General features: G+C 36.1%; 1 protein-coding gene across 9 annotated transcripts in view; it reads right to left on the bottom strand.

Annotated features, from left to right (window-relative positions):
- The window catches only part of ADGRB3 (adhesion G protein-coupled receptor B3), a 459,298-nt gene that overhangs the window by 94,215 nt on the left and 343,273 nt on the right, over window positions 1-21,810 (bottom strand). For all 9 annotated transcript variants that reach the window (XM_027644726.1, XM_027644723.1, XM_027644722.1 and 6 more), the window contains 3 exons: window positions 9,904-10,030; window positions 8,155-8,258; window positions 4,710-4,812 (listed from right to left, as the gene is read on the bottom strand). In XM_027644726.1, coding sequence (XP_027500527.1) covers window positions 4,710-4,812; window positions 8,155-8,258; window positions 9,904-10,030 — 334 coding nt within the window. The remainder of the gene's footprint in view (window positions 1-4,709; window positions 4,813-8,154; window positions 8,259-9,903; window positions 10,031-21,810) is intronic.

Below are 21,810 nucleotides of genomic sequence, written 5' to 3'. Positions count from 1 at the left end.
CGTGAATGCTACAAATCACTGATAGATATTTCCTCAAAAAAACCTCAGTCTCTTCCAAGTAAATATGAAATACTTTTATAGATGTCAGGAACATCTCATAGCATTTGTGAAATAACAGATATTTGAGCAGTTATGTTATAAATGAGAAGTTTTACCCTTCCTTAATTAAGGAGACAATTTTAGCATTAAAATTAAATTCAGTTGTAGTAGCAATTGCATATCCTCAAATTTAAAGGCAATTATGTGGCTAACATTTAACACTGGAAAGAAAAAAAGACACAGAAAGAAATACCAAAGTAAATTAATATGCTTCTCATGCACAGTATAACACCAACTATATTTAAACAAGATACATAATTATTTTCATAATATTTTTGGAATTTCAGCATTCAGTGACCTGTATTTCAAAACAGGATCTGAAAAAAATGAAATCTCTTACACAATCTGAAGCATTAAGAAAGCTTTGAATAAAGTTCTGTGTTTTGAAAGGTTTGGGGAAACATAATGAAAAAATCAGAACATTTCTCAGCTGTATCCTTCAATAAAATGCACAACATGTTTGGCTAATAAGGAATAAAGGACCAAAGCTTTTCTGTTGACAAAAGGCTTTTTTGCTATCCCAATCCAAATCTTCCAAGAATAATTCTACTTCCCTCCATGACTGCCATCATGAACTACTCCAAAACAAGCTAAAAAGCCCCATGACCTAGATATCTGGTCTACTGTTGGTATCCTCAAGTTATTGAAACTGGAGAAAAAAAAAAACAACTTTTAAAAAGGGAATACTAGAAATGGAAAAATTATGGTAGTTTGAAAGTGTTAATTCCTTCTACATATCCTTGGTAAATGTTTTGTCCATTTTTGTCCATGGGAGGTGTTTTTTTTTTACTGAAAAAAGCCAGAACTTAGTTGAACCAAAGGGAATGCCATATTCAAACTCACTTAGCCTTCACTAAAAGAAGCTTTTGTAGAAACATGAATGATATATTGAGCTTTCAATATAAAATAGAAGTAGTTGGTGAAGTATTTAATACAGACGAAGAAAAACAGAAACTGCAAACAAACCAAAAATACGCTGTTCATTATAAATATATCTTTGATATTCTCAAAGGGAATATACCCAAATAGAGAGCTAGGGACAATTTAAACCCAGAGCCAAACTAAAGCACAGAAAAAAAAGGATATGGTTCAGTACTGTGAATATTTACAGCATCGTGTGGACTAACTAAGTGCCCCAATAGTCTGAGAATAGTACGAACATAAGAATGCGAATGGAACAGAGTAAACAAACTCAAACTTGGCATATTATATATATCAAATATTCTCTAATACATTTTAAAAAAAAGAGCTTATCTTCTTGTCAGAAAAAATTACTTTAGCCTTTATTCAGCAAACAATTTTTGATAACTTGAATATTACATTGTCTTAATAAAATATTCCCAAAATTTCTTCCAAAATTTTCAAAAACTAAAAACCCACACGGTTTGACTTCAAGTAAGCAAAAAAAAATTTCAGAAAAACCTAAAATATTTTTAATCTTAAACCACACGTCATGACCTGATTTTCTTTCTAAAGTTTCCATGTACAGATTTAATTTTCCAACTCAGCAAAATGAAAACATAATTTTTCTTACAGATGTCAGTATTGCAATCTAGAACTATGGACTAAAAATCAAACACTGGCTTCTTTGGGTGACATATGATCTTGAAAATAAAAAATTCAGAACTTGAATTCAAACACGTCTGATGCCTAAACATATCCCTACTTACAAACACAATGAAGTCATACCCGGAACTGATTGCTTTAATTTGAGTAAGTTTTCTCTAAACAGTGGCTTTAGGTGCTATTTTGTTGATGGTGAATTCACAGGCCAGCCTCTTGGAGCTACAATATATTCACATATCAGTGGACACTGATAAAAATATTTTTGGTCTGTTACAAGGAATGTCTTCCTTGATATAAAAAATGTATTCTGGCCTTGATCCATTATAGGTGCTCCCTGGCTAGAAGGCCCTGGGTAGTAGATGCATCAAAAGCAAGATGTGGACTCAAAAAGAAGACAAGTTTAGCAAAAAGTGGTATTTTACAGTAATTTTTCAGGCTCTATATTAAAAATCTAAACTTTGTGATGTGTTTGGGTTTTTTTCTGTCAATTATTTCCTTTGAACATCTGCATTTTTAGGATCTGCTGGCCTCAGAAATGTGTCAATGCAATATCTCTGCACTTTCAGGAGTTCAGAAGTGAGCAGAAGTGAGAGAGCTCAAAGAAATTAAGATTAATGGAAGGAACTGGATTAATGGCATATTTTGGTTCAAAGTTCCTTGAGTCAAGCATCAGAGAAAGGCTGCCAGCATATCTAGGGAGTGTGTTACCCAACACAGTTGTTTTGCTACCCTCGAACTCTGATTCTACAGTGGCAATGTACACAGGAACCTTCAGCTACTGATCCATATCTATTCTTGAAATATATAATAAAATAGTATATATGACTGTGCGTGTCAGTGCTGAAATTCCAGGGAGGGTTAATCTTCAGCATCCTGGTATGCTGAAGTTGCTAGCACATTTCTGACTCTTTTTTCCCCTGAAAAAAATCTGTGAGAGTTACATGGGTTTCTTCTGCAAATCCATATTTTGTTCATTTGCACTGCTACTATAAGGTGACAGATAAGGCCACACAAAAGAAAGAAAAAGGTTCCTGATAGTTTCCTGGAAAAAACCCTGCACCTGGGGAGACATTCCCAGAAACTAATAAAAGGATTAAGATGAAGAAAGGAGGGATATGGATATAACATGGCCTTTTTTCTGAACATCCTCGCTGCCAGAACTCAGGAAGTGGATCCTTGGGCCTATTTCATCTATTACCCCAAAATTAGTTTACTGACTATAGACACTCAAACTGCCTACAGAATAAGGTATAAAAAGAGATTGGACATAAGCAAAAATCGGGGAGAAGTTCCATCAACTCTGCAGAGGTAACCAACCTGTTATCCCTGCACCTTCTCGGGACGCTGTGGGGTGAGCGATTGCTTTATACATATATACTAATTTTACTTTTGCTCCATAGTACTTTGAAATTTTTACTAATTCTTTGTTAGTTCTTTTGCTTTCGGGAGGGTGCTTAAGTTTTTGCTTTACTTACTCTTTGTAAGTTGCCTTATTTATTTTTAAGTTGCTTTTGCTTTAGCATGTGTGCCTATGCTTTGCATTATTATTATTGTTATTACTAAATAGTTTAAGCGTCGGGTTTTTTTGCAGTTAGACCCTATTCCAGACACAGCAAACCCCATAAATTGTTACAAATTTGCATTAATAAACATGTTATTTCATGAACTGTTATAGTGGGTCCGTTTTTAGGTGCTGACGTTTCTTCGACGGTGAAATAACTCATAGTAGAAACCTGCTGAGGGGTTTTTCTACCGCTATTCGGTGCAGTCCGTACATAAAAAGGTACCAAATGTCCTGTCTTCCTCAGCGAATCTTATAAGTGAAGGGTCTCATGTGAGACACTAACAGAATTTTTTGGACATTGAAAGGCTTTGATCTCCTGAAAGGAGGACACTGATAGACAAAAAATAAATTAATACAGGTTGGACAGAAAATTCTTCTTTCCTGTCCCTTTTCACGTGACACTCTACATAATTTCAAAACTTTAAAAGCATATTGATATCTTCATTTGTCAAATTATGTATTGAAAATAAATATGTTTGGTTTGGGTATGTTTTACAAAGTACAGCTATGTAACTCGCACTGAATTTATGAGACTTTTGGCAGCTAAACTTTTAAGCACTTATTTGAAAAGAAAAAATTATTAATTACAGGTGTGTTGTAGAAAAAACAGTTATCCTATAGCAGAGGATGAATATGTTTCATTCAATATTGGAAAAAATTAAGATAAGCAGTGCCTTAAGTAGTTTAACACAGTGGGAGAAAAACAACTTTACAAATACTTGCTTACTCCAAAACTTAACAGCATTCTATCACATATTGTCCAATTAACCAATTACATATTATTTTCTATTCCAAACAATCCTGCAGTTATAGTTACTTTTAAGTAACCATTTATTGTCACTTCTGAAAGTTGCCCATCATCACTATGCATTGAGTGATTCCTCAAAACACTGGCAATCCTACTCTACAGAAGAGGGACAAATGACAACCACGTTCAGAGAACAGATTAGCAATAAATCAGCAATATATCAGTAGGGTATGCAGGTTTACTACTTTCTTATAGCTACACCAGTCAAGAGATCTAACAGTTCCGTGGCTTGTTATGATGTCTGTTTCTGCACATTTTTGAGAAACATGGTCTAACTTCTAAGCAATTCCTACTTGCCTTTCGAGTACCAGTGTATTAATAAAAAGACAAAAACACTGTAGCACAATCCTATTACAACTATTATAATGAACCAGAATTTGTGCTTTTGATGTTGAGCCTTTGAACTTTTTTGCTTTGAAATTTAGTTATAAAACACAAGTCTACCACAGAGAACACAGCTTATCCAGAGGGAACAATACCAAAAGGGATTTTTGGAAGGGAAAAAAAGACTATGAAAGACAGTAAATATTTTCCCTTGTCTGTTAATATTTTACCAAAACCACGGAGTCCTATGAGTATAGGACTAAATGTATGTAATTATTTTAAGCTAAACACAAATAAAACAAAGATATCAATCTTTAAATGCAAATTCAATACAATCCATCATCATACCTTGTTATGTGTCTGAGTTTGTCCAACCAGGATAAGGATATTTGATGAGATAATAGACAGGCAGAAATTGATTAGAATTATTGACCTCTCAGATCTGATGTACCTGTTTAAATAAACAAAGAGAGGGTACAACTTTTCTAAAAGGAAAACAACTAGTAAGTTATACAAAACTTTGATGCAGTTCTTGCATTAAATATTGAAGATTCTATGAAAGAGAAGTGCCTCTCTTTCAAGTGCTCAGAAAGTATCAGAGACCTATCACATTACACCCATTGGTTGTATTTTGATACATCTGATATTTTTATACATATTCTGCAATTTACTCTTAGTAACTTGGTATATTTTAAAAGTAAACAATGATTCTTTTAGAAATTGCTGGCAACACTGTTCTAACACCATACTGATAAGTAACGGGCTTGCATGCATTCATATAAGGGCTGTTTTATGCTCTCTGCTCATCCCTGGGAATATCCACAGCTGGCATAGACCACTCATAATTACTATCTTCAGCAAAAATATGGTGATTTACATAAGCAGAAGATTTGGTCCATGATGCATAAATAAGGTGAAGGTTTGTTTATGATACTATGGCAGTGCATTTTGAAACACACTATTGGGATAACAATAACATTGTTCTTGATGTTCCAAGAGATTTACAAAATAATTTTTGGGGAGAAAAAACAGTACTGTAATATCTTCATAAGGCTGAATGCCAAAAAAATAGCTAAGTTTGTTCAGAAAGATTAAATTATAGCAGAGAGCATCACAGTCTCTCTTGCAAACTTATCATATTCATTTTACATGTATGTTTAGGATGAAAAAGTCTTATGCTCTTAGCACATATTTCCTTAAAAATGCCTTTTTCTGTATACAGCCTTTTATATGCTACAGAACAGAATGAGAATGACCATGGTTTCAAATGAAGTACCTTTTTGACCTGATTTTTAGAGCTGTTAACAGTAAATGTTGACTACTAAAATAAATGAAAGTTAAGCAGGCTCAGTTCCCCTGAAGTCCATGCCATATCTTTATATATTCTATGACCTATTCCATATACTGCTCACTGGAGTTCAGTTAATATTGCTGTCTCCTCCTGAGCTGTACACCTATAGTTGATATTCTAGTCATAGAAAAGGCTACTGAGCCCACAAGAAAGGCTGAGTTTTGGACGTGAAATTAATTGTAGTCCTTTTTGCTGATATATCAAGTGATACAAGTGGTTGCATTTTTTTAGTTGAAGACATAACAACCCTGATACCACAATCCACATATTTTCTTAAAATATAGCAACATTCTTAAGGCTAGTTCTATGTGTTGGCAAACAAATACAGAAAGTCTAATGCCTTTGTTCACACAGACAGCATGCTGCAACTTTCTAACTTGTTAACTATCAGTTCCCAACACTGAGTATCCATGGACTACAAAGTACCTTAGTATTTGAGTAAATACAGTGCAAGTGGGATCTTTCAGCACTGAATTAAGTTATGAAGGTTTTGGTTTTTCTGCCAGCTCACTATTGAGAGAAGGGAAGGGAAGGGAAAAGAAGGGAAAGGAAAAGAAGGGAAGGGAAGGGAAGGGAAAAGGGAAGGAAAAGAAAAAAGGAAGGGAAAGGAAAAGGGAAGGGACAGATGAATATTTGACTGATACTGAATTTATTTTTCAGTTTGAATTTTCAGTTGGGGGGATCAAATCAATGAACCATAAAAGAATGCTCATACGGGCCTTTTATGGATCAGAATACATCTAACTCATATCACTTCTAAAGAGGTCCTGCCATTCAAAGGGAAGGTGGGTGTTCCAAAATATAAATGCAGACATAGGGGCAAAACATTAGATTTCTCCCTACCCCTAGATTTATAAAAACAAGTATATGTACATATAAGTCTTAGTGTCTATCTTCTCCCTATGGTTGTTTACTATATGCTCTGAAGAAACACATTGCAGACATATTTTAATGATTCAAATGACGTGCCACTCAGCTGTCATAATACTTTAAAAATATCTCCCTGATAGAGCACTGAGATCTATATGAGCTATCCCGTCTTAACTTGGATGCAGAACCCACATTAAATCCATAACACATAACATTTTATCTCTGCTTAGAAGTTAATGGAATCATAGAATCATAGAAAGGCTTGGTTCGGAAGGGAACTTAAAATCATCTAGTTACAACCTGTTGTCATAGGCAGGGACATATTCCATCAGACCAGGTTGCTCAAAGCTCCATCCAACCTGTCCTTGAACACTTCAAGGAATGGGGCATCCACAACTTCTCTGGGCAACCTGTTTCAAGCTTCACTACCCTCAAAGTAAAAGATTTCTTCCTTATGTCTAATTTAAATAATGGAGAAGATCAGTTCCACTGAGCATGACAGTATTTCTATCCAAGTGCTAAATATATCAGGGAGGGCAAAAATAACACTATAGTTCTTCAGATGGGAATTATATCCTGAAATATTCTCATTCGTAGTTTTGACAGATAAGAGCTGATATTTTTTAAACTCTTTCTATCATAACTTATGTAACTAGATATTCTTATTTAATATATATATTTCTAATCCTATGAGTCTCTGTGGTACACAAGAGAGTGAAAGAGAAAAGGGTGTAAAATTATCAAGCAGAATTCTAGTGGTTGATTTTACATTACTCTAAAAATTATTATTTTATCCCATTGTTCCCTATTACTTGCATAAGAACCTTTTTATTATTATTATTGAAAGAAAGTTAAATGAGAATCCATGTTCACTTTTTAAAAATATTTATTACTTTGCATGACTTTTCAACTTAATTTTGTGTTTCTTCTGCACTAAGACATCATGCTATTTCTCCTGACTTCTCAAATTAATTTACTCCATAAATATTTATTGCACTTTTAAATCAACATAATATTTTAATATTGTAAAATCAGGATCAAAAGAAAGTCTATTACTGGAATGTACCACCTCACTATTTAAGATTATTTAATTTTGTGGTCATTATTCAAACTTATAACTGGTCTGATTAAATTCAAAACCAGTTGACTAAACCTCCATAAATCTTCAATACCTGATGTGCCACTTTGATGTTTATTTTATCACTTATAAGTTTTGTTTAAAAATTTAAGTGGAGAAAAAGCAGTTAAAGGTACAGGCCAGAAGCCTCACATGAAATATATCATAGATAAGAATCCTGTTGTTATTTATCTATGAATACTCCACCAAAAGAGCAATACCATTCACACCGAAGAGGGGAAAGAGAAGAACGGGCTATACATCACCAGTAGGCCAAGACAGTAAAACTGATCAATCACATCAATAAATTCAGGCATCAAAACACACATTACATTTTGCTTTTATTTTTTTTAATGTTCTAAACAATAAATGTTGCATCTAGTGCTCTCTCCAAATTTCAATTCAACTAAATATAACTGTGTATTTACATTTAGCTTTCTTAATCCATCACATACCTCCATAATGCTGCATAGACAACTGCTAGGGTGATCAAAGCCAAGCATGAAAGACCACTGCCTACTATTAAGGTCACTGACGGTGTACCAGATGATTCCATGATCTGTAGGTCACAACAGACAACCATGAAGAAAAAACATCCTCCAGCAATTAAAACAACAAGTTAAAAGAAAAAAAGCAACAAAACCAAAATCATAAAAGCAGCCACATTGTCACAGACAGTTTCAGGAATACTACTTATGAAGCAGAAATCAACTTAGTTCCAAAACTGATCCATACATAACTCTGAGATCTGCTTAATACATTCCTCAGAGGCCTTTGAGCTTTAAAATGCCTTGTAATACCTGCATGATGCTTTAAAAAAACGAAGTAGTAATATTACAATGTAACAGGAGACTATGGCAGTAGTACAAGTTTAAATGACTCCCCAGTTAACATTAATTAAAAGATACATTTCTCTTGAGAAGTAGCAATATTTAGGATTGTGCATTAAACAAACAGCTTGGTTTCACTGTAATATATTAAAGATCATCCAGTAATTTGTCCCAGAATTTGATTCATGCTTGTTGCAGAATTACCAAACTTTCTGACTTTTAATAACTTTGACTTCAATCCACTATTCTCACATGCTTAATTTCCTTGGGCTCCTGATTGCCTAGAAGAAATGGCAGGTTATCTATGGCAACAGTATCATATGTCTTCCATTAAAAAAACCCTCAAAATCAGAATTATTTCATTTGTACTCTGTGTACTAATATGAAATGAAAAAAAAATGAATGACCTTGAAAACAAAATAGCTTTCCCTTCTAAAAAAGAAACTATTATCCTCAGATATCAGATCAGGTTTTTCCTCTGTAGGTATACGTGCTCATGTCCTGAAATAGACATGGGTTTTGTTAATACATATTGAAAAAAATTTAGATCTAAAAGTTTGAAAGGATATCGTGCCTGTTTTACCAAAATGCTTTTTAAAGCTTTGGGGATGTATTGTAAATTACATTTAGCAAGATATCTTTTGTCACCCAAATAGGAGATAAGACAGATGTACTTTTAGGCCAGATCTCAGGCAGCAAGTAGTATTTTATTTCAACCACTTTGTTCCAAACTGATTTACTTTGCTATTAAAAGGATTCTGATTATATGCTTCCAAAACCAAGAAAATGAAATTATGCCTAGGCAGGATAACTTCACAAATATTTTCTTTTTAGCTATTTTTACTTTCAGTAATACTGGGAGTGTCTGCTTATACACTTAATGTCCCCTCTTTCTCATGAAAACTTGATTATTTTTCTTACATCATATAAATAGACTACATAGAAAATCTGTGCTGAAAATGTCCAATGCAGATCTGCAATCTGTTTAACTACAGTATCTAAGGTTTTCCTACCAAGAGCAATAATAAAGCCTAGTACATTCCCTTAATTGTTCAATACAAAAGTTTTCTACACATTTGCACCACAATTATAAGGCTTTCTCTGAAATATTTATGGAGTTCGAGAGCATGCAAATTTCATGAGGAATTAGTTATATCACAGAATCTGGAATTCATTTATCTGAGACACTGTAGACACCAGGAGACTAACATTTGCCTACCTGCAATATTAAACAATTCCTCAATGCAACGTCTGCAATATACCTGAGAGGAAAGCTGGACCAGCTCCCCCTCCCCCCCCCCCCCCCCCCCCCCCCCCCCCCCCGCATTGCCTTTTGCATTAAAACTGGGTTTTTTCCCCCCCTTTGTTACTTACTATTTCTCTAGGTTGCTGAGCCAAAATGGCGAAGGTAGAGAGACGATCACATAAGCATTTCGTATGGGATGCATCGGTAAGCACAGTTTTACATCCCTGGGTGGACCAGGTTCCCAAAGAGTCGTTCCTGCAAAGGAGAGAGAGAGGAGGGGGTGGGGGGAAACGGGGGTAATTACGCCTGACGGCCGATTCGGTGAGGAGACAATGCAGTTCGGGCGCGGGGAGCGAGCGGCGGAGTTCCGGACAGCGGCGCGGTACTTGTTGTGGGGCAGCGCCGGGCCGGGCGGGGCGCGGAGCTGTCCGGCCCCGCGGTGCTGAGCGCCCGGCGCGCTGCGCTGCGCCGAGCCCCGCCAGCCGCGCCAGCAGCCGCCCCCTGCGCTGCCAGCCACCTCCGAGCCTCACCAGAGCACTGCGAAAAACTCATGGGGGAAGAGGGGGAGGCTTTTCCTCTCTCTCTCTCTTTTTTTTTTTTTTTTTTCCCCTTTTCCTACCGGCTCTGTTCCTGGCCCTTTTGTAAGAAATGTGATGTTCGGTAGTTGCAGTGTCTTTTTTAGTCCCTTCCCCCCCCCTCCTTCCCCGGTGTGTGTGGCTAGGTTAAAAGCATGTGGTTCTCAAACGTCTGTCTGGGTTATGTCAGTTGGACCGCGAGATGCTGGATCTTCTGTTCTGACTGCTATTTTTGCTGAGGATTTGGGGGTTTTTTTGGTTGTTGTTTTTAGCGACCAGCCTTAGAAATTTCACCCTGGAAACGGCAGCATCAGATGCCTCCAACTCTTGCCTTAGCTCCAGCAGAGGGGTGGATTTCAGTACAGCAGCACACATCACCAAAGAGACACACGAGTTCGCCCTCCAGACATCACTCAGTCAACTCGCCTTTCCTCAGCTCCCTCCCCCTTCTCGATTCTTTTTCTTGGGGTGGCAGCACCACTCTAACCCCAAGCCAAAGCAATCATTTTTTGGCACCTTTCACCAACCACCCTTAAACAAAACAAGATGATTAACACAGCCCCCGAATTCAATTAGACATTCAATATGCTAATACAAGGTCTGAAACCCACCCCAGCAGAACAATAAAAATGGTATCAACCCACGTTTTCTTTGTGCGAGCAAGAAGAAGGAGAGGAAGAGAGAAAAAATCATCTCCCCTTTTTCCTGAACTGCTGGGGGGGGCGGGGAGAGAATAATTTCTATGGGAAAAGGGGGTTGGTTTACACTAAAGCAAACATATTATCTTTACATGTGTTATGTTTAGAAAACAACTAGGTTTCTTTCTTCTTTTTTCCTCCTCCTTCCATGTCCAAGGAGCAACTGCAGTGACTCTGCTGCCAGCAGCAGCGTGTGCGCTGTCAATTCCTGTCCATTTCACCTCAGGTCACTAAATGGCTTGAAAAAAAGGAAAAATGAAGGGGGGAAGAAACAAGGTGGGGGAATAATAATTTCCAGTCCCTGTGATCACCCTTGTTTCACCTCTTCTGCCTTGACAACACACCTATGTAAGTGATTCTATATGCCAGGGCCCTCATGCAAAAGCAATTTGTTATCCCAAGCCTGCTCTCAGAGTGCAGTTCACCCCAGGCCACCTCAGCATTTTGTGCCACTAGTTTTTGAACACACCAGATGTAACCCCTACACACTATTGTCTTAGAAACAGAATCCTGTAATAAATGAAACAAACAGCAACTGAGGGAAACAATTGAGAGAAAATCACCAATTCTTCAAGCCACTAAAGCGGTTTATTAGCTTTCCTTCACAAATTGTGTCTTTCAGAGGGCTATAGGCTAAATCAACATCCACTTTGAAAAATATAGTTACATATTCTAATTCGGAAGCATTATCTTCTGGATAACTTAAACAATTCAGTTTATTAGCGTTCCTGTCTCTTCTCTTATTGTGACACACAGTTAAGGCCAAATGAAATGCATTTATCTGTGCTGATTAAATATTACGGATTGATAGCTTAAGAGAAATTGACGTATTTTAAAACAAAAGAATGGTATTAGTCATCCTGAGAATAAGATTTAATAAATTGAATTCAGCCTGTGCTGAAAAGCACTGGATGCAGAATATGTCCAGTTAGAACTAAATCCTTACAGATGGTGTCCAATGCATAAGAATTAGACAAGTTCTAATTATAAAAGGTAGACAATCACAGACACCAGTTTAGTCTAAAACAGAACATCTGTTACAATTATAACTATATTTAAATTAGTATAAACCATGGGCAATCCAGCAGGTTTAGGGGGGCTCATTCTGTTCTTCAAGTCACTTGCACAAATACAAAATTCCAATCATACAGTAGCTCAGCCATAAATACACTACGTATTTTGCAAAATTTTTTCAGTATTACTGAAAATTTTAGTACTGAAATAAAGAAAGTATTTTAAGTGGATTCAACAATAAGGCAATGATTGACATGGCAGGAGCAGAGTCAGTCTAATATGGACACTTTTTACATTTTATTGTTCATTTTTTTCAGCGATACACTTCAATTTCTCACTTAACAGCACTGTGTTTGAATATGCAGCAGATGAAAATTCAGTGATTAAATATGTTCTTTCTCTGTTTTCTAACTGATGCAGTTTAAAAAAACCCCACAAAACCTCATTAAAAATATATATTTGTAGCCTGTTGAAATTATGACTGACAGAAGCTCCACAGAATGTTATCCTAAGTCTATGAAGGAGATGGAGTAATGAGCAGAACCAGAAGAAAAGGGTAACTGCAATTTGTTGCATGACACTTATGCCAGCAGAACAGTAAATGCATGATTACCAATTCGCTCAGAGATGCTGGTAATTTTGACTTGTTGACATAAAGTAAGTATTTGGTTTTAGGTATAAAGTAAATAAGGAATGGAAATACTGAGTTAAAACTGTTATACTTAATACATCTCAATGCTACACTTTTTATGAAGTCCTCCATTTCTGATCAGTCCCTCATGTAATGCAACTCTTCTGGGCCAGCCAGAATCTATCTCATATTTAGAAGTTTTATTCCTTTTTGGTGTGATTTTCTTTGACTATGTGTCTAACATTTAGGGTGATCATATGAATATGCAAAAGGGCACCTATTATTCCTGTGGATCTTTCTTGTTATGCAGAAAGCTATAAAGGAGTGACAGGTACTATTAACACGTTCTATTTATATCAAGGGAAATTATTGAATTGAAAATATGTATCAAATATAGATGTAGGTTCATGCCCATTATTGGCAATTTTTGTACTTTTCTACTGAGCTATGGATGATTTAATCAACCTGGCAAAATTCCCATGAGAGAAGCAAAGGAATTCCCAAGAAGCATAGATTTACCATTGCAGATCTTGTGTCATCCTGCAGCTGAGGGAAGCAGGGGAAGTAGGGGAAAAATCCTAAGTAGGATGTAATTTGGGCCTTTGGTTCTGTGGTTAATATGGCATATGCCTCATAAAACCCCTCAGCTCCAATATTTACCTGCATGTGTGTCCTTCTCAGAGTAGTCTTACAGCTAGAGGAATGTTGTGGTGTCTTTTCAATAACCTTTCAGAGTTTAATATAAACTTCTTAGTTCTAATCAAGATTGGGAATATACTATGCAACAAAAATGATAGCCAAATGATATACATAAAATTTTAATTATGCGTGATATAGAAGAAAAAATGTGGATTTTACTCTGACAATGTTACATGCAATATTACATTATAAATTAATTATGGTCACTACTGAAAATGATAATACGACTTTCTCAGATATTGCAAAAGAAATGTAGTTTACAGGACAGGAGTACTTTTGTAGAATAAAAAATTCATTCACAGACACAATTGCTAATCTGGCCAGGAGTGATGATCAGGCCAGATTTGATATTCTAGCAACTACGTTTCCCTTATTTTGCAGTATTTTTCTTGGTCTCATGACACGATTTGCCATTTACTGTTTATTTGTCAAAAAAATTAATAATAAACATATTTTACTAATTGCACTGTTTTGTTTACTTTAACATATTGATATATAAAAATCAGTTATGACTTTGATATCAAACCCACTCAATAAAGGACTTCATCTTATATTGTACACTTTCTATGTTATTAGTTTAGTTTGAAGAAATGTTTTTCAAATTAAAGATTTAATTTTTTTTTGCAGGAAGATTTTGTGAGACAAGGAAGAAGGAACACTATTAACTACTTTTTTTCCCATATTGGCAACTAGTGATCCAAGTAGTTGCCTGGGTTTTGATCATCAGAAACAAAGAGTTATCATCTTGCTATACATATATGATAGTAGCTCACTCGAGTAATTTCTTTGATGATTGATATCTGTGGTTAAAGTAGGATAAGAAAGCTTTTTAATCATTAAGTTACATTACTTAACAGCAAGAAGCTGTTATTTAGGTATTTAGTTACAGCTTTGGTGAAAGTAAACTACACAGAAGTTAAGAATTTCTGCTGGGATGATTTTAATTCTGTTTAATTCTTGAGTATGTATATTTTTATATAATTTTTTTTCTGTTCAACTAGGTGCTGTTTTTCCTTTAGGACAGACTTCGGTATTCCAACTCTATTCTCAGTAAAGAATGATATATAATGATGAGAAGCACATGGAAAATGCAGATATCAGAATTTTTTAGCCTAGCAAAAGGTAAGAAAGAAGCTCATGGCCCTTATGAGTAGCAGACTACAGACATCACTGTGCCTGTTCAGGTGTACTAGATGGCACATTAGTGAAGATAAAGTCCTTCCAACACCTGCTTACTTCTTTACACCTGGACCTAAAATCCCAAGGAAATCAGAGGGAAGGCTCAGCTGCAGGAGTCTCCTTTCGGTTGTGCATGTCCATATATCTGAGACATGACCTAACTCTTAGTATGCACAATTTTTAAAAAAAAGCACAAAGAAAAGGTGGATGCAAACACACTTTCCTTAATAATGTCAAACATAGAGCTGCATTTTTAAAAAGTATTGTTTACCCTGAAATTGTTAATATGATTAACATTATGTCATTATGACCCAGGGCTTTCTTTCCCCTCACATACTTAGAAAATCCAATGTATTAAATAATGGAAATGAAAATAAATGAATTGGAAAAAAATACCTGTCTTATGACTACATGTCTAAAATACTTGGAATGTCCCAAAAAGGATTTCTGAATTTGTGTGGTATCAGAAAAAAAAGCTGGGTGATGAATATGTTATGACTGGATCTCCAACTAGAAAACTTCATTTTCCTGAAGACTGAGGCCACTTTTTCTATTCAGGCATTGAATTGTTTATTTGTCCTCAATGACATATCTGTGAATTCCCTTTTTTACCAAAGAAAGTAGAAATCTTTGAAAATTTAATTTTCTTGCTGATCTTTATATCAAAAAATAAATCCTATATGAGTAATTCTTTTGTAAAATGAATGTGTATCTGGGGTGGAAACCAAGTTTTATTTTAATATGATTTAAACCAGATGAGATATTAAACCCTAAAAAGTAGGATTTGTAGCAGAGTCATTGTAGTTACAAGCATGCATTGTTAGATTAACTTTCTAATAATGAACAACTCACAGCAAGGTCCATGGAAAGGATCAAAAATTGCCTTGGTTTGGCTTTTGTTTGGCTGCTATATATAAATTATTCATGAAAAGGGGAGATATACGGAAGTGAGTATTAATGCTTGTGGTAATATTTTATTACTCTTTATACTTCCCCTTCCAAACAGTTTAGGACATGATCTATCACACAATATTTATGAACTGTGCTGTAATCAATAGTTGCCCCACTAACAGCATATTGCAAGTATCAATGTGTAAAATGGAAGGAAATTCCAAAGAAATTATAAGTCAAAACCAGGGTGAAAAAAATACTAGAAGTTTCCTGCCTCCTACTGTATAGTTCCTGATTACTGGTCCTCTGTAATACTGCTACCATGCAGATGTATCATTATTAGAGGTATGGGATTCATCCATGTTTTTGAACAGCATCAGACAAATGACAATCGTTCAGCTCTGTTTCTGTATCTTAAAAAGCCTAATGAATCAACATTTGAACAACAGCATTCTTCTGCCTTTCTCAAAATTATAGAGAAAAATCTCCTAAGAAGATGAGAATCTGTGCACTAAAAACTGGAGGGAAAGCAATCACTTTCCACAGCTTTATCTATGTCTGACCCTGTAGAAGCTCTCAGAGAAGCAGTATAGAAGTACTGGGCATTCCTCCCGCATACAAGGATGTTGGTGTCTGTTGAGAACTTATAAGAACTGTGTCTTTTTTCCTCATGGACCTCCAGAATGAATGGAGCAGACAAGGGGCCACACTTCCCTTCCAAGGATATCTTGTCCCAAGATGATTTCCTAGAAACTACAGGAAGCAAAGTTCTTATTGAACTCAACCAGACTTACTGTGTCAAATTGGTAAACCATGCTATTTGTGATTCTGTGTTCATGAAACTTCCTATTGAACTTGATCACACTTACAGTGTTTAAGTGGTAAACCATATTATTTGTGAATCTGTTCATGAAAGTTCTTATCGACCTTGACCAAATTCTGGTGTTGAAGTGGTAAACCACACAATTTGTGAATCTGTGATTGAGAATGAGACCCACACTACTTATGCATCTGGGATTTTAGTGAATGCACTGGGCTTATAGTGCTGAATTGGTTATAAACAGAAATAAAGCCTAGCTGCACCCAGCCCCTCTGATCTCTGAGGACTAGCTGGAAAGCAAAAGGTTTTATTTTCTACAAAATTTCTACACTCTTATGCAGCACACCCCTCACAAAATCAGTAAAATCTTTCATGTTATTTTGTTTAGACTATAAATAAATATGTAGATTTATGATGAACTAAGGAAAAATTGTCATGCAGTGTTTTCCAATTGATCAACCTACAAAATCTTTCACACTGTACTATTACTCACGGGGCCTCCTAGCAAAAAGGAACTTTGTAAATTGTATATTGCCAGGGGCCAGGAAAGATTAGGAGCTCAGAAGTTTATACTGGAAATTAAGAATGTTAAAGCCTGGGTGGCAGTTGTAGCTATTGTTAATATTTCTTTCAAATGACAGGCAATAAAGCATAGTATTGTTAGTTCAAGTTTCAGGGCCAGCTGCGATCAGCAGCGAGAGGAACAAGTGTGAAACAAAACTGAGGGGAAGAAAAGTGGCTGGGCTTCCACCAGTGTTACTGTTACAACATCCTATGCTATACTAGATTGAAAAGACAGATAAAACTAAAACCAGTACATGTCCAGCCTCCTCAGAGTGTGCTTTGGATTAGGCTCCAGAGATATCAATTATAATGAAGGAAAAAAGTTAAGACACAAAATGAGAATGGCAGAAGCAAATATGTTTAGTGGTCAGGCACTGAATTGATGCTCATTGCTCTGGTGATGCATGAGACAGCTGAGCTCTCCTTCAGAGCTAGGTGTTCACAGACTACCTTTCAAAATCTGGAGTTAGGTTCCCCTCAAAGATGGACAATGGGGAGTCTCCCTTTTATCTAACAGCTCAATGGTTCTGAGATAGAAGAGATGAATTCCATTTCCTGCTCTGCATGAGGGGTGTTGAATAGGTACAGGTTTGCAGTAGATGACTTAACCATGAACTATAGCACATTCGGGTTTGAGAGTACTCTCATCCCTTCTTTCTGAAGCAGAATTATGCAGAACTACACAGGTAAAGCAAAGTATGGATTTTGTAGCCACATTGCAAGAAGACAGGGATTGGCACCTGCATTTCAGTTCCTGCTTCTTTCAGTGTTACTTACTCTGCAGATTGAGCATTCAAACATCAGTATTACATGCTGTCTGAAGATCCTCAGGTTTCATACTTGTTCTTTCATATCTTAGTTGCATGACTAAGAACCCTCCTAGTTGTCAGCATCTCCTCCCCTGTATCTTGTGATACCACCTGCTGCTCTTACACAATCCTACTGTGTATCCTACAACAGTTACCCGTGGGTTCTCTGAAGAACATGCTGTGGAGTCATGGCAATTGGAGTTAAATTATCTCAGTGTACAATTTTAAAGAAAGAAGTAAAGACCTTTTCCTGTCGCCATGCACTTTGAAAACAAACTTAACTCAAGCCAGATTGAGACAAAACAAACAATCAATAAAAAAAAAAATAGGACACAGTTACAAATGTGTATAAGATAAAAATAATAATAAAAAAGAGAGAAATAAAAGAAGACAAAAATAAACAAAGAGGAATAAAATAAACTGACATTTGCTCTACTGACATGGGGATTATGTCAGCAGTATGTCTCCTCTTTTATCCAGTTGTTACTATGCAAGATTTTCTAAACATTCTAAACATTCTAAACATTTATAAAGAGTTCTATTTTCTCTATATGTTAGGGCTCAGGTTATGTCCTTTTTCTTGTGTAAGGCACTTGCTTTTTATAATGAATCCTTTTTTGTAAGTCCTTCCCAGGAGCCTAAACAGATCTAATCTGTTTTTCTTCAAATGCATTGATTTCTTTCCTATTCGGGAGATAATCTGACTACCCCTTTTAATTAAAATAAGTATTCTATTTCTTCCTGAGAGATGTCTCTTTGTTAGATCAGATGTTATCTTGTGTACCTGACTGGCCAATTAACGACTGCTTCAATAAGAGTAATCCTTATCTCCCTATTCTCTCTTTGGTGAATCAGCCAGCATCCTGACTGAAACCTGCACCAAATCTTTTATTGGTTATCAGGCCACACATTAAAACCACATTTGATACAAATACCTCAGTAGGGCAAAGGCATATAGCTTGCTATTGGCTTTTGACTGAGATCAGACACATCATAATTAGCCATTTTGAGGTGAGAGTTGTAGTGACTGATGCTTAACATCTTCAGTTGGGTATCTTTTCTTCACTGAAAACCTTAACTACAAAATGTAGAACAGAGTAGTCTTTCCCTTTCAGACAATCAATATTTACTTATGATATGAAAGAATAGGATTAATGGTGAATAGAGGGAACTAGAGAAGCTTCCTTGCTCCAAAATGCCCTACAGCCTGGACATTTCATTCTTACAGCTTGGAGATTTCATTCTTACAGCGTGGAGGTTCATTCCTGCTGGAAAGGTTCTTAATCTCGCAGTGATGAGACCTCACCTTGGTCTCATCCTGTCCTGGGTGAGCTTTGTAATTATTGAACTATTGGACAAAAAACCTGTAGTATAGGACTTCATACATGCGTTGTCCACATTTTATGTATCAGCCAATTCACTGCTAAGTAAAGGTCACAGTCAAGAATGATTGAGAGATGAGCTTCTAGTTAAGGTTAGCATTTAAGTTAATGGTAAGGTTCTCCTGGGCATGTTAGAAGAAAGACTTGGTGGCCAAAACAGCTTCACATAAAACTCATAGGAACCTCTGGATTTACGATTCTCTGGAGTTGTATAGTGACTGGAATAGAGGTCTCCCAAAAACCATTAAGGACTGAGTGGCAGGTGTCTCCCTAAGTCATATAATAACTGAAACTTAATTAAAATGTGGCAGTGCAGCAAATCTGAGCATACAGTTCAGATGCAGTGACTTTGTATATACTCAGCTAGTGTGGAATGTAATGCAATAAAGATAAATAAAAGGCTTTCTCATAGTTTTTATTATGTGGTTAAAAAACAAAACTAAAGAACCCAGATGTTGCTAAAGCTGATAGATGTAAGATACATTGAAAACTCTATAATACAGAGAGCTAACACTGTGATGCATTCACAACGCAATACACAATTTGCATTTGTAATGATCATATATCTAGAATTGCCAGAGAAATCTGCTACATTGGCCACACAGGATTTAAGTCGTCTTATGCCTCTGGTAAATCTATTTCTGCTAGTCTCACGCCAGTTAGATTGTGTGTTTAGACAAAAGTGACTGCTGGTATTAAAAACTGAATAAACTGGTTAAGAGGCTGGACAAGTGCTTTTATTTCACAGTCTAAAAAAAGGGGATAGAAAAGGTGTTGGGGAGTATGTGCCTTAACTAGATGCAAAAAAAAAGGTCTGTCTGAACAACAATTACTAGCCTATTCACTTTCTTTCATCTCCTGACAAAATTTTTGTTTCTCTGTATCTTCTTATGGGAACAGCACAAAAAGAATACCCAGTACTCTGCAGGTGCAACAGTTGTAGCAATGGGCTTGTCTTCTGTCAAGTGACAAAGCTGGTATACTCTTTAGCCTTCAGGTGTGGTAAAAAGGGATGAAAACAGTGTCCCACAATAATCAATGTTAATACACTAATGATCTACCCACATTATACAGCTTTCAACCGAAAGCCTTAAAACAGAGACAGACAGTGTCATCCTGAATCTCAACATAAAGGAGAGATCATCCCTAGGACTGAAAGCCAAAATAAAAATGTGAAAGTAAAGTATTTCTAGGTTCAAAAGAAAATGCTACCAAATACAGGGCTATACTTATTTCCTTCTATCTCTGCATGGAGGTCTCATACACTATTTTTGATGCTTACATTATATCAGATCATTTATCATATGGAAAATATGTGTAACTAAAACATATACAGTAAAGTTATTCACTTAATGTTGCAGTTTTTGCAGACTGGAATCAACTCTCATTGGCATGAAAGGCATATCTCAAGATGTCTGTCTGTCTATCTGTCTGTGGTGCGTCACATAGATGTGGCATGCTTTAGTTGAAAATTCCAGATCTGAAATGTCTTTCTCTTCAGTCAGATATAGTATTGCAAGCAAAAACTGCTACAGCATCTTCCATTTTGAAGTAATTTGCTTTCTGCTATGTTCTTGCACTATCTGATGTTTTAAAAGTGCAATAAATAAAGAATACAATTAATTTAGATTGCACTACTTGATCTGAATTATATACAGACTACTTAGTACATGAAGCTTATTAGCTAGAATATATCTCCTAGAAATTACATAATGAGAGCAATTGCAATAATCGTCTGTGCATATACAGTATTCAAGAAATGTCATGAATCCACTTCATGTCAGTGCTTGCTGTATATTGATTGGACCTGTCAACTTCAATGGAGTATCCTCAGTATAACTCACATCAGAACCTGGCACTATATTTTGATCTCTCAGACAGCTAAATGATATCTAAAATTACATATAAGCAAACATCTTTCTATTGACTATGCATTGGAGAAAAGTTATGTGTATATTTTAATTCAAAGATGCTTGAGCATGTCAAGCACATGATGTGTTCTTCAGTTATATTAGTTTTCTGCAGTGCTTTGGAAATAGCAAAACAGAAAATATGACTATGCCACTAAAGAAGTCTGCGGTATGCCCACATTTTGAATGCAGCATGCAGTTCTGATCTCTTCCTAACAAACAGCTCTAGTGGAACTAGAGGAATCTCTGGAGGACGTGGGACAGCTTCAATAAGGTAAGTCCCTCCAGTCTGAGTAAGAGGTGGTCAAGGGAGGTCTGATAATGTCTGTAAGATTGCCATGGTGAGAATGAACTAGAAATGATTGTTATTCCTTGTCATATAAGATCTAAAGGCATTAAATGAAATTATTAGGCTGCATATTTAAAACAAACAATAGGAGGCATTTTTTTCTCACAGGGCATAGTTAAACTGTGGAAATCATCGCCACAGGAGGTTATAAATGACAGAAGATTATGCTAACTGAAAGAGTGATTAGATAAATTCATAGACAAAAAAATCTTTTAAGGCTACAGCAACCAAAGATAAAAAATCTGACTGTACACCACAAACCTGTTGGAATTTAGGAGGCATACCAGTAGAATATCTACTAAATAAGTACCTTACTATTAAGCACTCTTCTAGGCATTTGTTAACAGGCTCTATGGCAGGCAGGATGCTGGGGCTAGAGTAACCTTTTGCGTGTTCAGCCCAGCTTATAGTTTAATTTTTATTCCTGGTTTAAAGGATTTGTTTTCAAATGAATTGCATTTCACTTTTCTGGTTGTTTCACGCTGCATATGTGTTGCTGAGGTAACCATCTCCA

The sequence above is a fragment of the Corapipo altera genome, unplaced genomic scaffold, assembly GCF_003945725.1.
Source record: "Corapipo altera isolate COAL_440 unplaced genomic scaffold, ASM394572v1 2, whole genome shotgun sequence".
In the NCBI taxonomy this organism is placed as follows: domain Eukaryota; kingdom Metazoa; phylum Chordata; class Aves; order Passeriformes; family Pipridae; genus Corapipo; species Corapipo altera.
Note: the sequence above shows the minus strand (reverse complement) of the source record. Positions and strands in the feature narration are given on the sequence as shown.